General features: G+C 42.4%; 1 protein-coding gene and 1 long non-coding RNA gene across 2 annotated transcripts in view; one reads left to right on the top strand and one right to left on the bottom strand.

The window, feature by feature from the left end:
* The window catches only part of LOC116157157 (protein POLR1D), a 35,918-nt gene that overhangs the window by 1,965 nt on the left and 6,449 nt on the right, over positions 1–27,504 (top strand). The window contains exon 2 of the mRNA XM_031465802.2: positions 22,429–22,503. Within this exon, the coding sequence (XP_031321662.2) occupies positions 22,429–22,503 (75 nt within the window). The remainder of the gene's footprint in view (positions 1–22,428; positions 22,504–27,504) is intronic.
* Positions 1,626–25,645, bottom strand: LOC116157159 (uncharacterized). Its single transcript, XR_004141083.2, has 3 exons — positions 25,444–25,645; positions 10,262–10,376; positions 1,626–1,931 (listed from the first exon to the last, which is right to left on the bottom strand). It is a non-coding gene; the product is annotated as an uncharacterized LOC116157159 (long non-coding RNA).

The following is a 27,504-nucleotide window of genomic DNA, read 5'->3' as shown; positions in this document are numbered from 1 at the left end:
GAAAGAACTGTGAGGATTCTGGTGTCACCTGAGAAGTTTAGGTAGACTCAGGCTCCATCTTTGTGGTAGCATTTATAAGATTTATAGGATACCAGCTTACTGCCTTAATTTTAGCACACTAATATAGAAGGAGAAAACTGGGGTAATCAGATAACATTTTCAGTCCTTGGGTAGGTATCTCAGTATAGCCCAGGGTTACATAAAACTAGCCGTATTTGAGAGAAAGTAAGGACGGGAGGAGGAAAATCCCTTGTGGGGAAAATGATTTTTTGGAAAACCTAAAATGTTAGTGAAAGACACTTAACAGCTGCCCTGTTTACCTCTTTGTGTCTCATACCTGTCCTACCCCATCTTAACTCTTTAATTGACCCTAAATATCTCTCAATCTTAAATGTCTGAGCACCCCAAGCCCCAGGACTCTGAGAGGGGGATGTGCTTTAGGTATGGAAGTCAGGGAGGGTCTTCAAGAGATTACAGGAAGAGAAGGAGCTGGCTGTGCAAAAAGAAAAAGCATTCTTGGAGAATAGCATATGCATAACACTGGTGGTTTGAGGAATTAAAGGTATTGAAAGATTTGCATATCTGTACCCTGGCCATCAAGGAGAAGTGCCTATAACAGACTTGATGGGAGGAGCTTTGGGCGGGAAGGAGTTTGGAAAGTACTATGAGAAGACCTCTGGGTATTCGATTACGGTGTGGCGGAACAGGTTGTAGAGAGGCCAGCGTAGAAGCAGAGAAACTAAGAGTTGAAGTGGCCTGGAAGGGCCGTAAGCTAGCGATGGAGAGAAAAGGGTAAACCTCAGGAACTGGATGTGGAAGGTGAGGACAGAGGAGGATGATTCCTGTCTAGGTTTGGTCTCAAATTACTGAAATGGGAAGCTTAGGTGGGGAGAATTGGTTGGGAGGTGAGAAGCTGACTGGAATGAAACATTCCATTTTGAGCAAGGTAGTCAGTAGACAGGAGTTGGAGACCATGAAAGAGATTTAAGTAGAAAGAAACTTTGTGAGTTCTTGCCACAAAGACGGTGTAAATCCATAAAAACGAGCGTGGCAAGGGAGGAGGCGCAAGACCAAGCCTGGGGCAAGCTCAGCCTTCAAAGGCTGGGTTGAAGGAGCAGCCGGTGAAGTGGTGGGAGAGTCTGTAGGAAGTCGAGTGGGGGAAGCCAAGGCTTTCAAAGAGGGGAGAATGATGTTGAATGAGTCACATGAGGACAGAAAAATGTCGGTTGGAATTAACAGGGAGGTCACTGGGCAGCTGGCAGCATTAGTGTAGTGCCTACAAAGACATTAACACTCGCACAGAAGAAGGGCCTAGTGTGGGTTTTCCAATAAAGCAAATACACCGTAGGACACTGGAGACTATAAGTGGGAGCAGGGGTGGACAGGGAAAGATCAAAATTACGAGGCAAGGATCGGGAGCATTCTCCCACAGTGGCGGTGAGAGGTGCCAGGAAGCCAGTGTCAGTGGAAGGACGTTGGCCCTTGCAGATGTAAGCAGGTCCTAAAGGGGTAAGTGTAAAAGTGACCACAAACGTCTTTGCCTCTTCTAAAATTTTGCCTGTGAGTAGTTGGGTGGGGATAGTAAACAGGATTATTTAAGTGAAGTTGAATACTTAGGAGGCAAGGCCTGTTAGGAGATGAAAGCCAAGTTTAATGAGTTGACACAGTGGAGCAGAATGGTGATAGCGACTAAGTAGTCAGTGACAGTGCACAAGGGAAACCCACTCACCACATCTCATGGTCTCACTGCTCCTAAAAGGATTTTTCATCACTGATGATGTAGCATTCAGTCTTGAATCTGTTTAGGGTCACCGTAAACTCGGGTTCATGCAGAACACCTTCACAAAGCAGATGGGTCAAAGGAAAAACAGGGCAGGGCAGGCAGGATATCCAAGAGTCACATAGATGTGGGAGAAACCTTTGCAAAAAGTCTGTAGGAACATGAGAGAAGGCAGAATTGGTCTATGAAAAAGTGAAGGAGATACATAAAAATCATATTTATCTGTATAAACTGAAAAAACTTGATCAGGTGTCTCTGATTTGCTCTCTAACAGCATTTCACTCTAAGTAAAATAGTATTAATGGCAAGCTCAGAAATTCTGTTCAACTATAAAGTACTATGCCTTTTAAGGAGCCAATTATTAAATAAAATGATTATATACCAAAGGCTTTTAATATATAATGATTTGAGTACTTAACTAGCACTTTCCATTTTCAAAGCACTTTACAAACTAATTATTCATAAATTGCATATAGCTGTAACATCTAAGTGTTCTAATTAGTTGTTACAACACATAGGTGCCTACGAAATCTCTGGAGATAAAAAGGTGTCTGTACAGGAAGTGGTCCAATCAGTGCCATTCTGACCCAAAGAGTGTCTTACATTTCTAGAAATATGAAAGCTTACCAAGTTTTATGGCCCACCATTTCCCACCTTTCTTTTTGTTAACCTTAAACATGTTATTAAGACTATAGCCAGTCTCCAGGTCACTGAAGTCATCTTTTTTAGTTAGCATGATTTAGAGCCAATCTTTGTAATATCCCTTAAACTGGACTTCTAGGGAATTAGCCTAAATCCACCAGTCTCCTTTCAAGTACTTAAAAAGACCCCAAATCCAACCCTTTAGTGCTCAAATTCTTAATGTTGGTTTTCTTTTGCATTTGAAAATTTATAAACTAGTTACTGACTGGTCTGTTTTTTTTTTTTCCACGATGAAATTCCTTCCAAACCCACATTTTTGGATCTCTATGCAGCAAACATGTACACCTCAGAAATGATGGAGATAATGAGAATATAATGAGTCTGTCTGAACAAGCCCTCTGGTTTTGGAGAGGGCAGACAAGAGCAGTACACTTGAGAAAGATACGACAACAACTCAAGACACATTTACGACAAAGCATCCTAATGTGCAGTGTAGGATATTATCTGCTGAATACAGAATGGAATTGGCGAGGACACTCTTGAAGCAAAGTTGGTCTCGTGCACACCCACTCTGCCAGCCACTGTCCTAGGCACCGCAGAAAGCAAACAAAACAAGCTATCTGCCTTCCAGCAACGCCTGGAGTACTGAAGTAGGCAGACGTGTAAAACAGTGTTCCGGGATAAACGGTTTCCTCCTTCCCGGTAGGAAGAAGCTGTTAAAAGATTCTTGAGCTAGGGAATGCCAGAAAGGTTTCAATTTTCCATGCCTGTGCAGAATGGATGAGTGGAAGGAAACATGGCAGACAGCGGCGAGTGGGGGGCATCCGTAACAGTCCAGGAGTGACATAAAGGGGAATGAGGTCAAAGGACAGATACCAAAAAACTGCTGGAAAAGAATTTAAATAACTTGGAGGCAGACTCCAGATAGGGGTCAAGCAGAGAGGGTTGAACATGGCCACGTATCTTTCACCCCTCTGTGTTCCTGCTGCTCCCTCACAGCCAAAACCAGGATGGCAGGATTTGCCATCTCCCTCCCTGCCCGTCAGAAGCCCACCCCTACCTCCTTCCCATACCCGTGTCAGAAGAATCCACATCTTTAACAAGGCCAGGACTCCAGGGCCATAGATGTGGAAGCTGGAGGAGAGGGAGGAGGCCAGGCAGTGAGTGACCAGCTCTTGCCACTGTCTGCCCCCAAAAACTGGCTTTTCTCAGAGGGAGCACTGTATTCATTCATTCATTCCACAAAATCACTGAGCGCACGCTAGATGCAGGCATGGCTTAAGTACACGGGGGACAGCAGGGAACAAGTTGCCTCATGTGCACTCTATTTTCTACTGGCAGAAGTAGAAAATAAAAATGCATAAATATATAAGGTAATTAAGGTAGTGATGTAAATGGGAAGCAAATCCTGGGGTCTGAGTAGTTAAGGAAGGCTTTTCTGAGGTGACATAGAAAGAGACCAAGGAAAAATGAGAATATGCTCAGAATTTTCTAGAAGAGGAAATTAGATTATTCAGCAACAAAAGAGCAAAATTAGGAACCTTTTAAAAGGAATAAACTTTCACCATTGTATGTGTGTGTAGTGTTTATTAGTGCCTGGATTTATATCACTTACCTTTAATCTGTATATGTATTTACCTAATAATTGTAGTAGAGAATTCGCATTGCCGTGCGGGGCCGTAGGGTGTCACTGGACTTTGGGATTGGCTAACATGGTATGTGTATCAGGAGAGTTGATTTTAATCTTGGTTTTGGTATTTTTGAGAGAAGCGCATCTTTCTTAGAAGCAGAAGTGGATGAGCTTGGGATCCTGCACGTCTTTTCAGGCCAAGTGGCTGCGAGGCAGCACAGCATGGGCGTAGAGAGCTTACTGCACTGTTGGAATCACACTGCCGGAGCCTTGCCCGGCACTAGACTTCTTAGCTCTGTGACCTTGGACGAGCTGTTTGACCTCTTTGTGCCTGAGTTTCTTCATCTGTGAGATTGGGATAACAACAATACTTACCATATAGGGATGTTATAACTATTAATTTAGACAATAGAATCGAAGCACTGAGGACACCGGCTATGTAGCACGCTCTCAGTCAGTGTTACTAGTAATGTCATTATTACGATGTCACTAATTGTGTCCAGCACGCTGGTTTCGTTCAGATTTCTTCTGGGTGAAAACTTAAAACACCTTGGCATCCTCTGCAATTTTTTGTTTGTTTCTTCTGGCCCAAGGCAGCACTATAATATAAATTTGCAGACCCCTGTATGGAAGCTTATCGGTCTGCTAAAGCCATTGCTTTTAAAAAAAGATAGTTTAAAATAGCATTCCTAATAATTGAATATAGATAAAAATCAAAGATAAATGGATTGTGTTTCTCCTTTTGTCACAAACAAGTGGAGATTCTGATGGAACCTTCATAATCTTCCCCAAGCTTCAAGACAGAGGTTAAGCGGGAAGGAAAAGCAGGTTCTGTAGCAGATGGATACCTGGCTGGGTGCCAGGTATCTGAATATTGATAGGAAGTCAGGGCCCCAGCTATGTCAGCTAAGCATAAACTTGCATATAATAGAATATATTGGTGCTTTACCTACTGATTCTCAGCAAATGTCACGTTTGCTATGCCAGGCTCTTAGTAAACGTCAAAAAGAAGAGCTCCCTGTGTGCTTCCCTCAGCTCACCACGCGGGCTCGGGTCAGACCTGAGAACAGCAGCAGACAGTGCCTCAACCAGTGCTGTCAGAAGGGCTCTCAGAGAAACTCGGACTGACCAGAGCACCTAATCAGACAGGGGCTGGACCAGCTGGCTTTATAGGTTGGGGTCTGGAGGGGTTTGGGTTTCTCTTCTTCAAGGCTGAAAGAGTCTTTGTTTGAAGGGATCTCTCTCGAGGCAGCCCCGTGTGCAAGCGAAGTGTGAGGCTCTGAGGGCGGAGGGCCTGGTCTCAGCGTCAGCTTTCCTGCTTCCTAACTTGCGGGCGTGGGAGCGCAGCTTAGCCTTTCTGAGCCTCGGTTTCCTCATCTGTAAAATTGGTTTAATAATAATACCTACTTTACACATAAGGTTCCCATGGAGAATAAATGCAGTAAAGCACAGTTCCTAGCACACTGAAGCCCTCGGACATGAGCCGTTACTTTGGTGGTTGCTGTACTGGCTGCCTTTTAAGGTGGCGGTGGTGGCTAGAACAGCAGCCTTCGCAGGACTGGCTGTGTCCCGGCCTGTCGCGTCTGGCACGGCCCCAGCTGGGGCCCCTTCACACTTCTGTCAGATGTGCCCAGCTTGCTTCCAGGTCTGGGCCTTGGCATGTGCCCGTGATCTGTCACAGTGGACGATGACAGGCTGGGACTGTCAGGGAGGAGTTCATTAGGCAGAAGGTGGTCATGACCCAGGCAGGCAAAGATGGGGCACCAACGTGGTGTCCTGCACAGTAGGGACCAAGTGGATCTTAGAGGAATCTAGCAGATGGTAGGGGAGTCCAGAGAGGTCCCTGAGCTAAGAAGAGTTGGGTGTGTTGTTTATACACATCTAAGGAGGCGGGGCTGGGTCTGAAAGGCCAGGGGTGGTTGCAGTTGAGTGCGTCTCACCTTGGGGAGCACCGGCCCCACGGCAGCCACTGTCGGTGTTGTGAGCACCTGCTCTACTCCGCGTCCCTACCGCACGGTTTGAGGTTTGGGGAGTTCACTGATCATTAACATTTCAAAAAGCAAAATCTAATAGGGTGAACTGATGTAGAGTTGCATAGGTTTTATTTTGTCAAAGAAAATTAACTGTGCTTTGGTGGGAAATTGTCAGAAATCACAGTCTTTACATGGCCAGACAGCACATGAAGGCCTCCAGTGTGTGTTTTCCAGTACCACCAAGCAATGAACTCAATTCAGTTCTGACACTCTCTGCCTGGAGACAGTGTCAGATCTCATTGGTTTGGGGATCAGTCCCACCAGACTGTGCGCCTGCCCACCCCCACTTCAGCTGCCAATCGCAAATCCAGGCTGTGACTTGTGCTTCTGACCTACTGGCTATAAACTGGAGGTTTCCACAACCCCCTCCCTGGGTTCAGTTAATTTGTTAGAGTGGCTCACAGAGTTCAGATAAGTGTTTACTTGCATTTATCAGTTTATTGTAAAGGATATGGATGAACAGCCAGATGAAGAGGTACACGGGGCATGTAGAAAGGGTGTGAAGTTTCCATGCCCTTCCTGGGCACCCTGCCTCTCCTCGAATCTCCAAGTGCTTGCTTACCAGCCCGGAAGCTCTCCAAACCCTGTCCTTTGCGGTGTCATGGAGGCCTTGTTACACAGGCATGATTGATTAAATCATTGGCCATTGGCGACTGAACTCAATCTCTAGCTCCTCTCTCCTCCCCAGAGGTCTGGGGGTGGGACCAGAAGTTCCAACTTTAATCACAAGATTGGTTCTCCTGGCAACCAGCACCATCCTTAGGTTTCCTAGGGGCTTTCCCAAAAGTCATGTCATCAACATAGCAAGACCCCATTACAACTCTAATCAGAAAATTCCTAGGGTTTTAGGAGCTCTGTGTCAGGAACGGGAGGAAAACCAAGTGTATATTTCTTACTATAAATCACCATATCATAAGGTGAAAACAGAATTAAAAGAAGCATTGTACAATTTGACGTCTGTTGAGCCATTCTTATCACAATAGCTCCAAAATAAGATGAACAGACACTTCCAGTTTTCCCTTGGATCCTCACAAGCATTTGGTCCACAGCTCTTAATTTCTCACCAGGGTACTTGGTAAAATATATGGGATCTCAGAATAAATTTTGACTGGAACTCAGATTCCAAGATAAGGATCACATATCATTGAGATTCCTCATCTGAAGTTATTTCAGATCCTGATTTGCTTGCTTAAACTCGACTCTGCATACTGAAGCATAAACCCTGCTGTCTGGAATACTTATTCATAACTGATTAATGTGAAATTGGGGATATAACTGTCAATTATTAACTCAGTCCCTGAAGATGAAGAAGAGTATAATCGTTGCGTGTTTATCAAAATAAAAAAGCCGGTTTTTTGTTCTCCATCGGAGCTTGTAATCTAAGCCTTCAGGACTTGAGTCTACAAATGTTTTGTTTTTATTTGTTTACATGGCAAAGATTGTACTTTCTCCTTAAATGGATGGGAAAAAATGGGGATTCTCGGGCCTTATGATTAGAAACGTCTGCTGCTGGCACATGAAAAGATGCTCAACATCACTAATCATCAGGGAAATGCAAATCAAAACCACAATGAGATATTGCCTCACACCTGTCAGAATGGCTGTTATCCAAAAAGACAAGAAGTAACAAGTGCTGGAAAGGATATGGAGAAAAGGGAACCCTCATGCACTGGTGGTGGGAATGTAAACTGGTGCAGCCACCACGGAAAACAGTATGGAGGTTCCTCAAAAAAAAAAAAAAAAAATAGAACTATCATATGATCCAACAGTTCTGCTCCTGGCCATTTATCTGAAGAAAACAAAAACACTAATTTGAAAAGATATATGCACCCCTATGTTCATTGCAGCGCTATTTACAACAGCCACGATACAGAAGCAACCTAAGTGCCTATCAATAGATGACTGGATAAAGAAGATGTGTGTGTATCTGCCGTGGACTATTACGCAGCCATAAAAAAGAATGAAATATTGCCATCTGCAGCAACATGGATGGACCTTGAGGGCATGTTGCTAAATGAAGTAAGTCAGACAGAGAAAGACAAATCCTGTATGATTTCACTTATATGGAATCTTAAAAAACAAATGAACAAACATAACAGAAACAGTCATAGATACAGAGAAAAAACAGGTATCTGCCAGAGGGGAAGGAGCTGGGAAAGGAGAGAAATAGGTGAGGGAGATGAAGAGTACAAACTTCCAGTTCCCAAATAAATGAGTCAGGTATGAAATGTACAGTGTGGGGAATATAGTCAATAATTATGTAATATCTTTTGTGGTGACAGATGAAAACTAGACTTATCATGGTGATCACTTTGAAAGGTATAAAAATATCAAATCACTAGCTTATACCAGGAGCTAACGTAGTATTATAAGTCAATTATACTTCAAAAATAAACTCATAGAAAAAGATCAGATTTGTGGTTTCCAGAGGCAGGAGGTGATGAGAGAGGGAACTAGATGAAGGTAGTCAAGGTACAAACTTCCAGTTATCAGATAAATAAGTTCTAGAGTGTAATGTACAACACGATAAATATAATTAACATTGCTATATGTTGTGTATGAAAGTTGTTAAGAGAGTAAATCCTAAGATTTCTCATCACAAGGAAAAAAACTTTTTTCTATTTCCTTAATGTTGCTTCTATATGAGGTGATGGATATTCACTGAACTTACTGTGGTCATTATGTCATGATGTCTGTAAGTCAAATCAGTACGCTGTACACCTTGAACTTATAAAGTGCTGTATGTCAATGATATCTCAATAAAACTGGAAGACAAAAAAAAAAAAAAAAAGCAGCAGCTATTCTGCTGGAAATGTCAGTCTTTAGAAGTGTCAGCCCGCAGGTACATCACTGCCTGCTGCCCAGACTTGCAGCAAGCCAGCCAAGGGTTCCCTTTCCCTTCTCTTGTTCTAGTAAGTTAGTCCTCATCTGAGGGCCATGTGCTTCAGAACAAGCCAGGACATGAAGAATCCAACTGGGCCATTCCTGGCCAAAAGCAGAAGGCTTAACAGACACGTAACCGTGACTGTGAAGTAAGAAGACCAGCCAGGTGGAAAAACCAGTTTAGACCTCCTTCTAGGTAGATGGTGTTTTTCCCGTTTATAGAAAAAGAAACTGAGGCTTGTTGTGCCCAAGACGGCCTGACTCCCGAGGTTCAGCCCTCAGCGTCCATAGCGTTGCCTGTGCTAACCTCCCGCAGGTTCGTGTGAAGACAGCAAAGCCTTCCCAGAGCACGTGCGCCACCGCTCAGTCTGAGAGACTAAACTGTCGACCAGGGGTCCCTGTTTACTTCTCAATTCTGGCTGAAATGTGTTTGAAATAGGGCTGCTTTCTGTAGATGTTAAGCAGGAAAAGAGTCACTGAGTTAGAGACTTATCTGGTTAAAAACCCAAATATGGGTTTACTAACACTTGGTACATGAAAATACCATTTTCCATATTATTAAACTTCATTGTGGTTATCTTCAAATACATTAATTTTAATTTTCTAATCTATGTTGTGCCAAAGCAGCACCTGATCATCCTCAAAGTGCAGAAAAGATCTTCAAAGATGGAATGAAATAAGGGTGTGTGTGAGTTGAAAGGACCCTGGATATGGAGTCAGAAATTTCCAGGTTAGAATCAGGTGTGCCCTTTACCAACTGACCCTGGACAGGACAGCCTCCCTCAGCCTTAGTTGCCTAACAAATAAAAAGGGAACAATAACTTAAAAGGCCCTTCTGGGTTAGTGAGATAATATATCATGCTGTTAATCACTGTGCACGTGATAGATACTATTGTAGTATTTTTGTGTTTTAGTTAATAATTTAATGTATCAATAGTGTATACCCATTTCAAATTTTTCTTAAAATAATACCTTACATTTGTTCAGTGCTTTGTGGTTACAAAGTAAATATATATATAATTGTTTGGTCCCCATCCAAACTCTGAAAGGGTGGTGGAAATAGCTTCATTTTACAGGTGATGCAACCAAGATGACATATCATGGAGTCAGTAAGTGGCAGAGCTGGGGAAGTCCGCTCCTCACTGTATTTATTGTGGCTACTTCCTCGTTTTGTAAGGTGGCTTGAACATGTCCTTGATCCGAACCTAGAAAGTGGGAGCTGCTTAATCCCTCTTCTAAGAGCATCAAGGGACATGTATAAAGGTAGAACAGGTGCTGGGTACTTCTACTTACCTGAATTTTTCAGGTGAGAAATTCTGCTCAGAAGCTTGAACTGGCCAGAGCGTGTCCCTGTGTTGGTCACATCCACCAGGAAGCTGCCTAGCGGCCAACTTGGCATGGAGCAGACCTAGTTCACAAAGGAAAGCAATGAACTGTTTGAAAAACTGAAGAACCAGCACCCCTGGCTTTCTCTTTGCACATAGGAGATGGGGCTTCTGTATAATGTGTCATAATCATTGTTTCCCCTCATGTATTTCGTAAGTCCTGGCCATGTCAGGGGAATCTGTGCTGGCTGGGTCTCTGCCCTTCTCCCTGTCAGCCCTTTAAATTCTCACTCAGTTTCAAGGATTTGGTGAGCTCTGTCAAGCAGGCTGATTACTGATATCAGGTGCACTGTACACAGGAGATTTCCTCTGACTTGACCCTAGGAAGACAGAATTTCCTTTATAGTATTTGTACCGATAAATAATCCCTCAGCTTTTCATAGAAACAGAATTACACCAACAGATAAAAATTAACATTCTGGAAGTTTTTCTTTACAGAATAGAAATAAAAGAAGGAGATACTGAGACTAAAAAACGATTTGTTTTTGCCAAATTCAGTTACCTCAGTGAACCAGGTTGTCCCTCCCAAGAAACGTCAATACAAAGAAGGCCCCTTACAGCTCTGGCTGTTTTCAGTCCCCACACCGCATCTGTGAGCTAGGGCTTTGTCTCATGTCACGGAGAGGAAACGTGCTCAGAGGAGGCACGCATCCTGCCCAAAGCTCCTGGGCGGCTCGTGGGGGCGCCTCCCACTGTAACACACTGCTTCCCTACATAAAACATAGTTTCCACGTTAAAAGCTTTTGATCTTTCATGCTTTGAAGTTAATAATTGAGGTACTTTTATATAGGTTTCATTTTTATATGATTAAGCAATCACAGCAAATTACTGCAAGAAACATTTTCCAAGCTGAGCACGTTCCAGTTACCTTACCCCTGAACTCAGCCAGGACCCGGTTTCCTGTAAACCAAGGATGGATGGGGTTCCTTGTCTGTGTGTCAGAGCAGGGTTGTAGACATGCTGTAGCGCTGGTCCTTGCAACGTTATACTCTACAGGTAATGACCCTGAGCTAAAGTATTGTAATTATGGTCCCTCCTGACTCCTCCCCAGGATGGCTGAAACAATCCATCCAGGTTCTGGGGAGGAAGAGGAAATATTGATAATTGTGACTTAAATCCCCCACCCAAGGTCGGAAACTGTTCAGTTTGAGGCGAGTTGTTAAGCTCTCTAAACTATAATCTCTTTGGCCTTATATGATAAATTTAAACGAGATGAACTAACAGTCAGGAACGTCCTCTTACGTTTTCATAATACAGTATTATATTTAATGAATCCCTACCTGAACATTTTTATTCATTTTGGTTTCTTTCTTTGCCTATTAGAGTAAAAAGAGCCTTGTAAATACTTGGATTTGAGGCCTCTCTGAGAACACTGAGTGTATAGGAATTAATACAGAAGTTTAAAATATGGCCCGATTTCTATCAAGCAAATACTAAGGGAAAATTGTGAATTTAGGGGTTTTGATATCTCAAAGGAGCCATGAAAGTATGGTCCCAAACATGTGTATTAAAAACACAGTGCCCTTTTTTGTAAGCATACATCACACCTTGGGAGCAGGCCAAATGCTGCTGTTTGTGTCATCAGCACGATCTGTCTCTCAGAATTTGCCCTGCTCTCCCAGTTGGGTACCTGTTCCATTTTTAACCCAGTTGTAAACTCTTCATTAGCACTGCTCCATCCACTCAGCCTGCAGCTGCCATTCCACCCCTGAGGACGGGTGCTGTTTCAGTAGCAGACAAGATGATCCTAGTATGTGCAGCCACTGAAAGTACAGCCATGGTAAAGGACAGGAGACTGCTTAAGTGTTTTGATATTTTGTAAAACATACAGCAAAACATTCACTCCAGAATGCCCTTCATATTGCCTTTCTTGGTTATCTCATCACGTGTAAGTAATTTTCAAGTCTGAATAATAAACTTGATTTCAGAGTTTGCTAGTTCTTGGTTGTCTTGCAGCTGGTTTCTGATGCCACAGTTACCAACAATATTATTCTCTATGGGTTCTTTCTTTTGGCAGTGGACGTACTGTTTATATGGTCTGATAGAAGCGTGAAGGCTGGATGAATCAGTAATGGAATTTTCCATGCTTTGGGCTTTTCCCCTACAGCAGTTTGTCCCCTTGTGCTGCTTCCTCCCCTTTGATGGTCTCTGCAGCCTTTCTCTGCACCTCCGGGGGCGTCACAGGTACACGCAGAACCGCACGTGCACAAGTGTGCAGTTTGGGCTGACTTTTCAGCGAGCCATCTAAGTTCAGCAGTACTCTGAACTTTTATAAACATTTTCCTCACAGAGACTCCACTCCCAAAGTTAAGTCTGTGTGTGTCTAACTGCTCAGTTCCATTAACTACTGCATTATAGAAACGTACAGGTTTCTTTCCCCAAAGCACTTGTGTGTATTATTACCTAAGATTTTTTAAAACTGGAAAATAAGATTGAAAATGGCCTTATCCTACTAAAATTCATTGTTATATACATTGGCCCCTGAAAGACAACTTGAAACTTGACACTAGAGGGTTTATAAAGAGGCACGAACTTACTGGCTAGTTTCAGTAGGTCATTTTGTATGGTAGACTCCTGTACTTAGTAATTACCGATGTAGAAACTGTTTTGCTTTTGTTTTGTTTTTTCAGAAACTCCCTGCCAATTTTATAGGGAAAACTACCATGTCTCTCCAAGCACTCCTTGACACCTAGAGTGTGAGGGACAGCACGCCCAGTGGTCAAGATGAGGGGGGTGCTGGTGGGCCACACGGTGGGAGGGACCCTGCTCTGGGGTGGGCAGCGCCCTCTGCTCTCACTGGCTCTTGGTCCTCTTTATCTTGCACTGAGAGGCCCCCAGGCAGTTCTGAACTTGTGCTGGTGCCGAAGGCATGCAGGCTTTCTCTTCCTCCCATCTCGTTGTGCTTTACTGGACTTACAAGAATTAGAAGCATCAATATGTTTTCTTCCTGGGTTAAAATGGCTTAATTCAGTTGAAATGAAAACAGTTTTAAAAGCATGAATTCCTTAGGAGATCCTACACATTCTGGGACTTACTGTGTTTATTTTTTCCATCCCTGGGCCCTTAGTTCTGAGTACAGTTTCTAATCATTCTATGGATCAGACACTGGGATCAGCAAGGGGTGGACAGCTGGTTTCCTAGCACACCGCTGCAGCCTTGACACAGCTGAAGGAAACAGCTTCAGAGGGCTGACCAGACTGTCTGCTGAATAGGCCATCCCCAGGGCTGAGATCCAAGAACGCTGAAGCATTGTTCAGGGCAGCCTGCAGAGAACTGCAGATCACTGGTATGAAATAAAGCTCTTTTTAGGATTAAGAGCGTGATTTACAGACCATGCTTTTGGTGAGGTGGTTTTTCTGGTATGTGGTGTGTTTATCAAAGGACAGTGAGTCAAACGTCAACCCTCATTAAAGGAAACTGTACAGGCAAACCTCAGAGGCTTTATATTGTAATATTTTCTCTTGTACAGTTGTGATTTTCTTTTTCATTCTGAACAGTTATTTGGTAAGAGTCTGAATTTTATTTTTCACTTCTGCTTTTTTAGCCTTCTGCCCTGTTTTCCTATCCTTACTAAATCCACGCAGCTGCCGTAGTGGCTTCTCTTTGCTGTGATACCCAGCCCCCTTCCATCCATCTTTCTAGACATTAAACCCTTTTTTCTTTGCATCAGTTTTGTACATCAGAGCATCTGTTCTCTTGAAGAGAAACAGAACGCTTTAATTATTTTGACCTTATATTCTTTGTCGGAGTATATTTCTCCCCACTGATCTTTTAGTAGGACATATATATATATATACCTTTAAACTTAACTGACCTATCACACAGATATGCCATTCCTGGTCTGGTAAAATCCATGGGCTTTTCTATTTAGAATTTACTATTTTCTAAGTTAATTCTCCACCATCCTCACCCAACAATCATAAAGTTTTTTTTTTTAGTAAGAGATGCTTTTCTTCAAAACTCATACACAGTTTAGCATAGAACATTTAATTAGGCCTTATGAACTGAAAATGAATCACCATATTTTCTGAGTGTGTCTCCTTAATCAGGATTTAAGAATAAATACTTGTAAAAATACTTACTACTTTAAAAATGAGATCATTTCATTATGAAGTCCTTCCTACAATGAGCTGTCTTACAAACTAAGAAACAAGGTCTCCCTAAGAGCTAAACTAGCAGGGATCAGCCCGCATATTAGCTGAAGAAGTCATCTCCCCGTAACAGTAGCCCACCGCAGAGGCCACCTGCAGTGGGCGGCTGTGGGCATCTGAGAACGTCCAAGTCCAGGTGAAGGGACAGGAGTGCTGTCTTCACTACGGCCACACTTGTTGTGCGTACAGATAAGTGCGGGGACACGTGCTTTCCTGGCCCTCCTCTCACTGGGCTGCGCTGCTTGAGGGCTGGGTCTTGCTTCACTCTGGTCATAGTGTCAGGGTCCTCATCCCAGCTCGTTTTCTCATCTCTTTATCAATGAAACAGCAGTTACCTAGAGGAGTCGTGAGGACTGTAAGTGTAAGACACATGGCACACAGACACTGCTGCCATTACGATTTTTCATCATCTCCCCAGTGGTGCATATTAAGTGCGTATTATAGCAGTACTTCCTCAAACCAGGCCAGCTCCGTGCATCACAGACACGCGCAGACGCCCCGCCACAAGGGCTGGCGCTCAGGGCGAGTCCCAGCCCAGGAAACTCCCTCCTTGTGTTTTGCCCTGCATCCCTGAATGAAAGGAAACTGGGGTCCACGGCGATGGGGGTTGTGCCCTGCTGACACCAGAGCGGACGTGGCTTTAGTGTGCAGGAAAGATTTGAGCCGCACAAGTGTTTAGAAGAGAAAAGACACAAGAACTTGTCAAAGCCTTCTTATCAGCATGAATACAACAGATTTTGCCATAAGAAAATAGTTTCCCAGTAGAGCCAAGCTTCCACTTGCTTGCTTGTCTTAGGATTTCCCTTCAGTGTTCTGGAGGTTCTTGTGACTTAGGACAGTATGAGGAGTGGTTGTACTTGGAGGCTGGCGAACATCTGTAATGTTAAATCGTATTACTCGTACATGTGTACATGTGTACGTCTTAGAGAACATACAAGTTTGAAACTGATTCATTAATCATTATTTTATAGGGAAATTTTAAAACATTCAAAATTTAGGTTTTCAATTTTTTAGTTAAGGTAATTTATATTTTGACAATATATTAAAATCTTGTCCATGTTGAATATTCATCTGAGTATTACCAACTCATTAACAGGATAATCAATGTGTGCAGTAAGTTAATCCTGTCACCTCATATTTCGCTGTCTTTTGTTTTTAAAAGTCATGGCTTTCCACGTTTTGAAGTTCAGCTGGCTTACAGTATTACACTGGCTTCAGGTGTACAACACAGTGAGTCTATACTTTTATACATTACAAAGTGATCTCTGCGATAATTCTGGTTACCACCTGTCACCATACAAAGTTTGCACATTTAAAATTTGTATGGTAATGAAGGTATATTTGTCATGGTGGGAGGAATGAACATACTTGATGGTTTTTAGCTTATTTTATAACTTTCAGATGTTTAGAAATAGGGTATACGGGCCTTTAATTGCCCCTGGTGGGCCAGGCAGACGGGAGCGGTCGGTCTGTAGATGCGGGCGGACGGGGAGACGAGGGGGGCGGGCAGAGGAGGGGCTCTCGGCCCCCAGCGCTGAGCACCGACGTCTCCCGGCGCGCCTGCGTGTCACCGAGAGATGGGGCTGAGAGCGTGTTAACGGGCGTGGACGGAGTGGGTTTTTACCCGCCCTCACAACGAAGCAGAAGAATGACGCTAGAGGCTAAGCACAGGTCCGTTACCCCTGATGGGAAGCACGCCAAGGAAAAGTGCTTTCTGGATATGAAACCTGGTGGAACTTTTCCAGAGAACTATTATTATTACAAATTTGTTGTAACTTTATTTTTTGTACTTTGGTGGGGGGGGGCAGGGAATTGGGTGTATTTATTTATTTAATGGAGGCGCTGGGGATTGAACCAAGGACCTCGTGCATGGTAAGCAAACGCTCTACCACTGAGCTCTACCTCACCCCAGCCCTAGAGAAGTAAAGACCGTAGTCCTGACAGGAAGAGCCCCAGCTCTGCCCCAGGCGGACCCGGACAGCTGTCTCAGGGCGTTAGTCCGCGTCTGCCGTCTCCCCCGTGACTGTTAGGTGCTCCTGTTCAAGTGCGGCCGCCGCAGGAGGCGGGCGCAGGGGGCCTGTGGCCATCGACGCCTTCTGTCACGCTGCTTTGCCCAGTGACACATGATCTCACTTCTTCTCGTATGTCTTTGCCTTCCTTGTCTCTTCCATCTCAGCCATCATCTCCTCTTCTGGCTACAGATCCAGTCTTTTTATTTTTAAATCCTTGCATTTTTGTCACGTCCCACTCACACCCATTCATCCCCCAGATCTTAATTTATTACCTACCATGTGCCAGGCACACGGAAGATGAAGTTGAAAAGACAAGTTCCCTGACCTCTCATTTAGTCAAGTAAAAAACAACTCATATTTCTTGTGTCTTATAAAATACAGAACATTTGGATCCAAATAAGACACCTTATTTTATCCTCACAGTAAAAAAGCAGTAAAAAAGTAAAAAAGCAGTCCACATCTTTGACTGGTCTTCCCAGCATTGCTTAAAACATTGTCTTCTTCTTTCTCTATGGTCCACGTTGGCATGAAATCAAAGTCTCATCACTCATCACTCCCTCATTCAAATTCACGCTCCTCTGTTGTTCTTCAGTGGCATAAGTTGTTTTTAAAAATTAAGGAACTTTTCTCATAACTCTCACTGTTTGCTATAAAGAAAGAAATATTGGGGCTTCTCTCCACACTGCCCCAAGTAATCCAGTATTTGTTTCTAAAGTACATGTTTGGGTCTTTCTTCAGTATACAATCCCTAATAGTAAGCCTCTTAAGGGAACGGTCTCACTCCCTGTATAAATCATCATCCCTTACAGAGGAAGGGCTTGATAGAGGCTGGCTAAATTTAACATAATGTACAGAATTAACTTCTTGTGCCTCTATCTTTTGTCTATGAATAATTACCTTCATTTCCCAAATGACCTCAATGTCCCTATTGAGTTTTGTCTTCAAAAACCTTCTCCATAATTTGAATTTTCTTACCTTCCTTTCAGCTGATACCCCAGACAATTTGATGTCTTCTGGAATTAAATAAGGATGGCCTGAATTTCTTCAACCAAACCTATAACTGAATTACTAAGTAGTGCAGAACCCAAACTGTCCTATGATACCTGCCAGTCCACGTGGTCACTAAACCACTAAACACTGCTGACTGGTGGTGAGGCTGTGGGCAGCTGTCTGCAGGTGCCCAGCAGTGACCGAATCATCGGTCCATATTTTTTTATCAGATGTTCTGTGGTCTGACATCAAATCCCAACTGAAGATCAAGTAAATTGTTCCACTGATCAAGTAAATTGTTCCATTTCTCCCTTCAAGCCTCATCACCCCATTATGGGAAGAGACGTAGATTGCTACAGAAAAGTTTCTCTTAGGTTCTACCCAGACCCCACCCCTGTGCAATGGCCCATCAGGGGCCCTCCCCGTCAACAGCAGCAACGGTGCTGCGCTCATTTCTGCCGATTTTCTAAGTGTGTGTGCATGTCACCGACTCATGCTTGTGTGAGCACATCGAGACCTTCAGAGTGGTGTCACACGACTCGTTACCTCATTTGAACCTCTTCCACCCATCATGTGATAGATACCATACGTTACAATTAGTTGATTAAAGTTGACTTTTTAAAGACTGAGGGAAGCACAAAACATGGAAGGCATCTAATGTTCAGCCTGTATTCGTAGCTCTCTGTCGTGGTCCATCCAGGCTGCTATGCTAAAAATGCCACAGACTGAGTGGCTTAAACAACAAACATTTATTTCTAACAGTTCTGGAGGCCAGAAGTCTGAGATAAAGCTGCCAGCAGATTCAGTGTCTGCTGAGGACCCACGTCATGGTTCACAGAGCCATCTTCTCCCTGGGTCCTCCGCATGGCAGACGGAGGAGACGGATCCCTGGGTCTCTTTTATCAGGGCACTGATTCCGTTCATGAGCCTTCCATCCTCATGACCTAATCACCTCCCAAAGGCCCCACCTCCTAACACCATCACATTGGGGGTTAGGATTTTAACATGTAAGTTGGGGGTGGGGGGCACAAACTTTGAGTCCATAACACTTTCGTTCACCGTTTGTCAGGAAGGTGTATGTTGATGTCTTTTTTGAGCAATTACTTGAAATTTAGCTTCTCGGATACTCTTTTAAAATCTCATTTTCTTATGTTCTTCGTTATTTCTGTTGTTTCGTTTTCGTTGCCTTAAGTTATCTTGCTACCCTTTCTCTATACTGATATAGTTAACTCTCAGTTGATTCATGTGAGTAAAAAGAAACCCAGACCCAGGTAACTCAAAACTAATTTGTTTGACTTTGGATTTTAAGACGATTTTGCACCAGATTTGCGTTCCCACTCAGGTTTTATTTAAGCTGCTATTATGATCAGTTTACATTCCATAAGCATGTACCAGCTGGCTAATGGAATGAGTAGGCAGGCCCGAGGAAGCTGAACCAGGATGGAAAATTAGCTGTGGATAACACACATGTAGATCATTGAAAATTGATTGTAGCTTGTTCTTGTGCCCAGAAAACTATCTGCTCAATAACCTGGCTTTCTTAGATTTCTTGCTTGTATTGAACTGTATTATTCTAATTTGATGAATTTGTTTTACAAAGAAACCTTTAAGATGTTTAAAGAATCTAAGTATAAAAATTATGGTACCTGAATTTGCGTCTGAATAATTTTTTAATTGTTCAAGTCCTCTTTGTACTTAGTTCTTATATGTTCTCCTACTGTTTGCTTTTCCTATATTTTAATTAGAGTTTACACTTGTGTTTCATGATCTGATTAAAAACTATCTTGCTTCATGATGCCAATGTTCCATAGTCGATCATTTAAGTATCTAGCCTCGGTGGGAATGCGCAGTGGGAACTGACTTCGTTACTTCCTTACCCACGAAGTCACTGGCGAGAGCCCCGGGAAGAACAGCAGAAGCTGCAGGAGTGAGGGAAACTACCTGACTTTCTGTTTTTCCCCCTTGCTTTTGAAGGTGATGTTATTTCAAGGACAGAACACATGATTACTAGAAGCTCTTGTTCTCCTGTTTGGAAGTAAAGCCCCGCCAAAGGAGCTTGTGCAGGATTTGGGGTGGGAGGGAGCAAACGCTCCACATTCTTCGGCTGATATCCGAGAAGCCCTCCGCTCCGCCTGCCCCTCCACTGCTCTCTGAGTGCGGAGGCAGTGGCGCCTCTGTCAGGCCTTTTTTTTTCCTTCTCCAGGACTTGCTGTGCAAATGTTGGTGGAGGAGACAGGAAGTATAAAGGGAAGATGGAGGACAGGGAGCCCTAAACATGTGGTGTCAGCAGTGTACAGTGTCCCCAGTACCTTTTTCCTCGTCTGAAAACTGGTTGTGATAAATATGTTGTCACGTCCAGATAGGATAGGACTACGCAAACCGTACAAAGTCATTGTTCAAACAATGACAAACACCTCACTGGGTCCACCTCAGTCATAGGCAGCCTGCTGTGGCCTGGGTCCCCACCTGTTACCACCTTTCATCACCAGTGAACTGGTCCACCCCGGGCAATCTTTCTCATACACCTTCTTTTCTCTTTGGTTGTAGTTGTAAATCAGATGGTAACTTTAATCATGGCAGGTAAAGTTAGTAACAGTGCTAGAGATGGTTTTAAGTGAAGTCACAACTACAGAAGAATCCACATCAAACTTCATACTCTCGAAGGTGACTAGAACAGGCCTACAGGATCTCAGCAAGGTCCCTGACCAGGTGTTGTCTGCTGCAGGCGTACAGCATTTCAGCTGCATATGGCACAAATTCGCTTCTATAAGCAAGTCCAGAAAGCTAAGCAAACATTTATAGTTTTTATGGGAAAATGCCTTCTGGTTTATTTGTAACTGATACAGTTTGTTCATAACTGGGAAACTGCCCAAGCAGATTTTTTTTCTCTGATGATTTTTAACTGTTTCTGTTGTCAGGAGAGATGGCACATGGGTGGACCCAAGAATGATTGATCTCCCTTTTTTTTTTTTAAACTACCACTCTAATTGATGGGAAGGTGGGGGTGTATTTGGAATATTTTTACCCTTTGGTTTTTTTTTTTTTTTTTTTCACTTATGTCTATAAGGGTGAAGGAGGTTCTCTGCTTTGGAGCCAGATAGGATAAATTTTTCCTGAAATACTGTATGAGGCAAAGCCCTCAGATCACATCAACAGGATGTATTATTATTTTAAAGAGATGAGAGAAGAAGGATCTGTGGTGACCCGTTGCTCTCAGTATTACCGACACCAGGAGGCTGGGCTGAGAAACCTGATCTGATTGAGTGCAGGGTAAGAAGCGGGCACCTTGGTCAGTGATTCGGTTCTTCATCGATCATCAGTGGGCCCTCCCAAGACGAATCGGAAAGTATCCAGCTGCCAAGTTAGCTGAAATGGCATTCCTTAAAAAGATCTCACTATTAATAGGAGTTTATTTTTTTTAAGTGTAAGCTATAGAAAAATAGCCAGATACATCTGTTGAGGATTAAGAGGATGGTGAAATAGTTTGAAAGAATACTATTAGAAATATGGAGGTAAATACCAGGAGAAACAGGTAAAAAGGAGTTGCCATTGGTTTTTCTGGTGGCAGGGAAGGATGATGCAGAAGACTGATGCATTTCATTTTAAGTCTTTAAGTGTATTTTTCTCTTTAAGCCATGTGCATGCTTTGATGAAACAGAAATCAATATAAAATAAAACATTCCTACAAGCTAGCAGAATGGTAATACCACTTTAGGACTATGTGAATAGTACCCACAGTAGGTTATACTAGTAGTTGTTTTAATGTACAATCAGTATATAATTATCCAATTTCAAACTTTGTGATTAGATTTATAGTTGGCTGTCTTTGGAGTGCATTTGTTTCCAACCTTACACCTCCCTTTCTCTTAGCTGTATTATTTATATATCATAGGTAATACTAAAGGCAGGCATGGCCATTCTCCGATGTTACTACCCCCAGCATCTTGAATAGTATCTTACTTGTAGTAAAGTCTCACAGTGTGGTTGATAGGTCTGTTTCCTGGGTTTTTAAAAATCTCTTTCTAAAAATTATACAAATAATACAGATTCACTCTAGAAAACAAAAAATCTAAAATGCAGAGGCAAACAAAAAACTAAAAATAACCCCACAGCTCATCTTGCCATTTTGATAATATCCCTCCACATGTTTCCCTGTGCAATATGTATGTGTAAATAAATTTGAAATAAATTTATCCTATTCATACTCCTTTGTCCCCATATTTATATACGTAACATGTGATGAACGTCTTTCAGTGCCAAGTATTTGTCTTTGTTTTTAATGACTGCCTAACCTTCTGCCATGTGAATATGCCATGATTTATTTACCCAGCCTGTTTTTAGTAAATATTTAAGTTTTCTATTTTTCTTCTTTAGTTGTTAACAAGTTGTTGAATGAGTTTCCTTGCACATGCAGTTTTGCATATTTATTTGAATATTTTCTTGGGATAAAATGGAATTTTTAGGTCCACACATATGTTTTATTTTTATTTTTATTTTTATCATGTTGCCAGTTGTCCTCCAGAAATGGTATATTAGCTTCAGTCACTGTTAGTAGAGAAAAGAGTGTCTGTTTCTCTGCTCCCTCACTGACAAATGAGCAGAAACAGATTTATCATTGTTGGGTTAATTAGTATTTCTTAGAATAACAGTGCATTTGAACAGTTTTAGCATGGATATAATTTGTCATTTCTCCTTGAATTTTCTCTTCAGTGTTTTTCCCCTTTATAGAAAAAGGTTTCTTTTTATTTTTTATGTGTTCAAAACTACCTACGATTTAAAAACACGTTTAAAATTTCTCCTCCAATTTTGAAATTTTATGCTTCAAAAGCTGTTCCTTTCCCAGGATCACATATGTGGAATAAACTGATTTTCAGAATGTAGTAGGGTGACTACCTCTCAAATTTCTTCCTTTTTCCCATCAGGAAAGCAATAGAAGAACTTCTTAAAGAGGCAAAACGTGGGAAAACGAGGGCAGAAACAATGGGACCTATGGGCTGGTGAGTTCTTGAGTCATCTTCTTTGAAACTTAAAGATACGTATATTAAAGAGAAAAGTTTTCTTCAGCAGTGAGAGTGTAAATTCACGGATGTAGAGGAAATCACCCAGAGGCAAGTGACAGAGAGGATACTGTTGAGGGCTGCGGCTCTGAGGACGTGGGCAGAGGGCTACGGACAGAGGACACCTGTTATGGTGTTCCCATCCCTTCGGTTCACAAGTCCCCAAGAGACACGTGGGTACTACTGTGCCTAAAGGCACATGTGTGAGAGAGTAATATTATATCAGTGCTCACTATTTAAGAATTTCTGTCTTAATTATAGCCCTTAGTAAATTAAAATTTTTTTTAAATTCTAACTATTTTGATTTTGTGACAATACAACTGTGTAGAACTGAAGTTTACCTTTGCAGCCCCCATACAAAACAGAGCTTGTTAAAACTTAATAATATAAACAAAGGAAGAATTTAACCTTAAGAATCAAGTCTACTCTTAAAAGCATTGCTTTAGCAATAGCATTCACATCCAATAACTGCTGGTTTAGGTCTTTTATCTACAATGTAAAATTCATTATAATGGAGCACTGTGGGCCGTTCAAAAGTATAAAGTGTAAAAATGGGACAGGAGTAGAAGCTAGGTCTTTGTGGACTTAACTCTTAGAACCAAGCACAGGGTTTACATCACACATAAAACAAGATTAAGTCAAAGTTAAAGAAATAGAGGGGAAAGGCAATTTCTAAAAATCAAGCAAAATAAAACAAATGGACCTAAATAAGCCATTTAGTGGATGGCTTAGCCACACATAGAGGCTATTTCAGATGATCTGAAACTTGACTGTGTTTTCAAAAGACAAAAAAGAACTAGAAAGAAATCTTAAATGTTTACAGTCACCACATTGTTAATAATAATATTGATATTGTTGTCCTGAAAATATTATATAGTAGGATAAAGCAAATATGTAAATACTTATTTGCTATTGATACCAAGATTCTCAGTGGAAAAGATATAAATATAAAATCAAAGATATAAAAATCTGAAATCGTAAATTTGAATTGAAAATATCAGTATGAAGCTGTGCTAGATTTTCTCTTTGAGAAAGAAGTGGGTGGGGAGAAAGGGAGGGAGAGAAGCTTTTCTGGCTCTTTTCACGGAAAAGGCCTTGAAGCAATGACCATCCACTCAGTAGCAGTGAGCACCCTGGCACCCAGGGCTGGTATATAAATACAATTTCTCACTGAAAGAAGACAGATCTGTAGGGAAATAATTGACTGCAGATCTGAGGCTGTTGCCTGGAATTATCCAGCCTGCAAGCTAGCTGTCACAGGCTCCAGGACTGCCCTCACTTCTTATGTCAACTGCAAGTTAAGCAAGTTCCCAAAACCACTCTCAGCTTCAGTAATTTGCTAGAAAAACTTATGTAATTCATAGAAAGCTATTACACCTATGGATATAGTTTATCACAGGGAAAGGATACAGATTAAAACAGCCAGAATAATAGATGCAAAGGGCACAGTCTGAGAAGTTTCGCAACACAAAGCTGCTGTTGGCCTCTCCCCATGGAGTCAGGACATGTTACCCTCCCAGCATCAGCGTGTGACAGTACACAAGGCATACTGCCAACCGGGGAAGCTCACCTGAGCCTCAGTGTTCACAGTTTTTACTGGGGTTCCATTACTTAGGCATGATGGATTGATTGCTCACATGGTTGATCTCAGTCTCCAGTTGACCAGTACAATACCCAAAGCTCCGCCCCTAAGTCAAGTGGCATGGCCAGCTCTCCCTTAAGACTATCAAGTGTGGCCAGTCCCAAGCTAAACGAAGACGTTTCTATCAGGTATGACTTGCCTCCCAGAGTTGAGATTAACTCCCAGAAACCAGGGCAAAGGACAGACCTCTCTGTGGGCAAGTCGAAACTGTCTACTACAGAGTCAGGAAATGTGTAAGAGGAGCCAGAAAAAAGAAAAACAAATTACATGAAGAGACTCTGACCTCACACAGATACATATTTGGAAAAGGAAGAAGTATTTCAGCAGCCTTTTCAGAAAATTGTGATAACCTTTAATACTGCGTCACAGCTTTGCAAGTGACCTCAACAAGTGATAGTTCCTTAATGTTCTTTCTACTAACGTGGACTCTTCACACACTGTTCCAGTAAGATCCCTTGGTCTGCCCTGCACTTTGCCGGGATCTTCTCTCCTGCATGATTTTGTAACGTGAACTGGTCATCTGGAAAATACTGGTTCACTGAGTTATGAAGCTCCCCCAGTGTTGACATATTTCATTATATAATATCTTAAAAACACGTTTGTTAGTATCACCACTAATCTTGTCAGAAAAGTCGTTCAACTCTTGGGAACCTATCAAGTTCACAGTTTTCCAGAAGTCCCATTTTCTTTCACTTGGAAACTCCAGCTCTATCACTGGCAAGTTGTTTTCCTTGAGGTGATGACTCGCAACATCTGACTAGCCAGCCAGTCCGCCTTGCAGCTCAAACAGTCGCACAGAACTTTCCCTGGAGGCAGCTTCTGGGAAAACAGCACACCTAACAGGTGCGGGCTCTGGAAGGCGGTCTGGCCCAAGGGAAACCATGACTTGCTCCTGCACACCAGTGCTGGGGCAGAGAATATCTCCACCATCCTGCTCATTCTGGGAGAACACTCGGTTTTACATCTGGTTAAATGAGTGCATGTACACACACACACGTGTGTGTGTATGTAAATAAAACTTTTAACCACTAATCCGATGGTTCCCAAACTTAACTGCACATTGGAAATCATCTGAGGAGCTTCCAAAAATAATACGTGTTTCCCAGCATCAAAGATTATTTTAGTTCGGGGTATGGCTTGAGGTTTGGAGTTTTAAAGCTACTCAGGTGATTCGGAAGTGCACGCAAATGTGAAAAACACTATTCTAATCTCTGTTTATTGAAAAGAATGATACCCACCTGCTGTGCAGAATTCAGAGCATTCCCACAGCCCTCCCAGGAGCAGACAGGTGGCCAGGAGGCCAGGCACAGGAGTCCCAGGACCCATGTCTGTCAAGGGGACAGAGATCTAAAAGGGGCAGACAGATAGGCGCTTAGTAGTGGGCCATGGTTTGCTTTTCTAAACACCTAGAAGATCTTTACATCAGCTTTAAAATTTAAAACAGAACTAGACAGAGAGACATTTTTTTCCTTCTTTGATACTCCATAAGAAAGATCTTAAATAAGGTCGTTGAGCTGTTGCCAGAAAGAGACTGCTGCACGAAGGAAAATGCAAGTGGGATGCCATTTTTTATGTCACAAAGAAAGAAGCCATTTGGAGCTGTAGACTTACTTGGATGTATTTCAACAAAAGAATCTCTTGAGAAGCCATTCTTGACACAAGCCCCAGAAAAGCTGAAATATTGGCCCATGTGACCTCCTTTTAGTCAACATAAAGGAATTTATAAGCACAAATTTCAGAAATTTTCATTGTCTACAAAGCTGTTTTTATTCTGGTCCATTCACTTCAGCTTATCTTAGCCCAATATAATGCTTGAGTCTAGTGCCCGGTAATGTCAGCCTCATACTTGGAAAGGTTTATATTTTGGTACAAAAAGTTCCAAAGATTGAATTTGACAGAGAACAATTTTTCAGTTTTCTTTACCTAGTTTTTTTTTTTTTAACTTTAGAAAATAGTCTTTTTTCACTGAAGTACAGCAATGCTTCTGGTGTTTCTGGTGTACAGCAAAGTGATTCAGTTATACACACATATATACACATATATCCTTTTTCAGATTATTTTCCATTATAGGTTACTGTAAGATACTGAATATAGTTCCCTGTGCTGTACAGTAGTTCCTTGTTTATCTATATGTAGTAATGTATATCTATTAATCCCAAATTCCCAATTCTCTCTCCCCCACCTCTTTCCCCTTTGATAACCATGTTTATTTTCTGTCTGTGAGTCTCTGTTTTGTAAGTAAGTTCATTTGTATCATTTTTTTAGATTCCATATATAAGTGATATATATTTCTCTTTCTCTGACTTACTTCACTTAGTCATCTAATCTCTGCGTCCATCCATGTTGCTGCAAATGGCAGAATTTCATTCTTTTTTTAATTGCTGAGTAATATTCCATTGTGTGTGTGTATGTATATACCACATCTTCTTTATCCATTTATCTGTCAATGGACATTTAGGTTGCTTCCATGTCTTGGCTATTGCAAATAGTGCTGCTGTGAACATTGGGGTGCATGAGTCTTTTTGAATTAGAGTTGTCATCTGTTCCAGATATATGCCCAGGATTGGGATTGCTAGATGACATAGTAACTATTTTTAGTTTTTTAAGAAACTTCCATACTGTTTTCCATAGTGGCTGCACCAAATTACATTCCCACCAACAGTGTAGGAGTTTACCCAGTTGTTTCAAGGGGAGTGACATTTTGGGGTGCTCGTCTGTTTGGCTTGGGGTCAGTCTGGTGATTACGGGGAGCAACACCTACATTTTCTTCCATTTCATGTAGTTGGCTTTTGATTACTGGAAAGCAAATCATTTCCCCGGTCTTCCCCCAGGCACGTGGTTTTTGTATTCATTTGAATATTCACCCAGTACCAGTAGGTATATTAAGAGGCCAGGCACAGGCAGCAGTAAAGAAGATTCACTGTCCTGGCCGTACAGTTGTTCACATGCTGGTGGATTCGGACAGATGCACAGGTGCGCACGGGGCAGCAAGCCAGAACCCGCAGGGAGCGGAGGAAGGGCTCGCATTTCAGGCGACTCGTGGATGGGCTTGGGCAGTACTTCAGGGCCACAGAGACTCAGAGCCTTCACTTTATGGTCCAAGAACGGGAGGCCCAGAGAGGTTTCCTAAGTCCCCAGCCATTAACTACTGATGGGACTAGAGCCCTCCTTTCTTGTCTCTGGCTTAACGCTCGTCCTCCCTTCCGTGGATTATCGTCTGTGAGCGCTTCCTGCCCCTGCCTCCCACATTCCTTTCCTACCCAGTTATGAATGTGACTCAGAGAGCCCCGAGTGAGTTG

The sequence above is a fragment of the Camelus dromedarius genome, chromosome 13 (genome assembly GCF_036321535.1).
Source record: "Camelus dromedarius isolate mCamDro1 chromosome 13, mCamDro1.pat, whole genome shotgun sequence".
Lineage (NCBI taxonomy): Eukaryota > Metazoa > Chordata > Mammalia > Artiodactyla > Camelidae > Camelus > Camelus dromedarius.
Note: the sequence above shows the minus strand (reverse complement) of the source record. Positions and strands in the feature narration are given on the sequence as shown.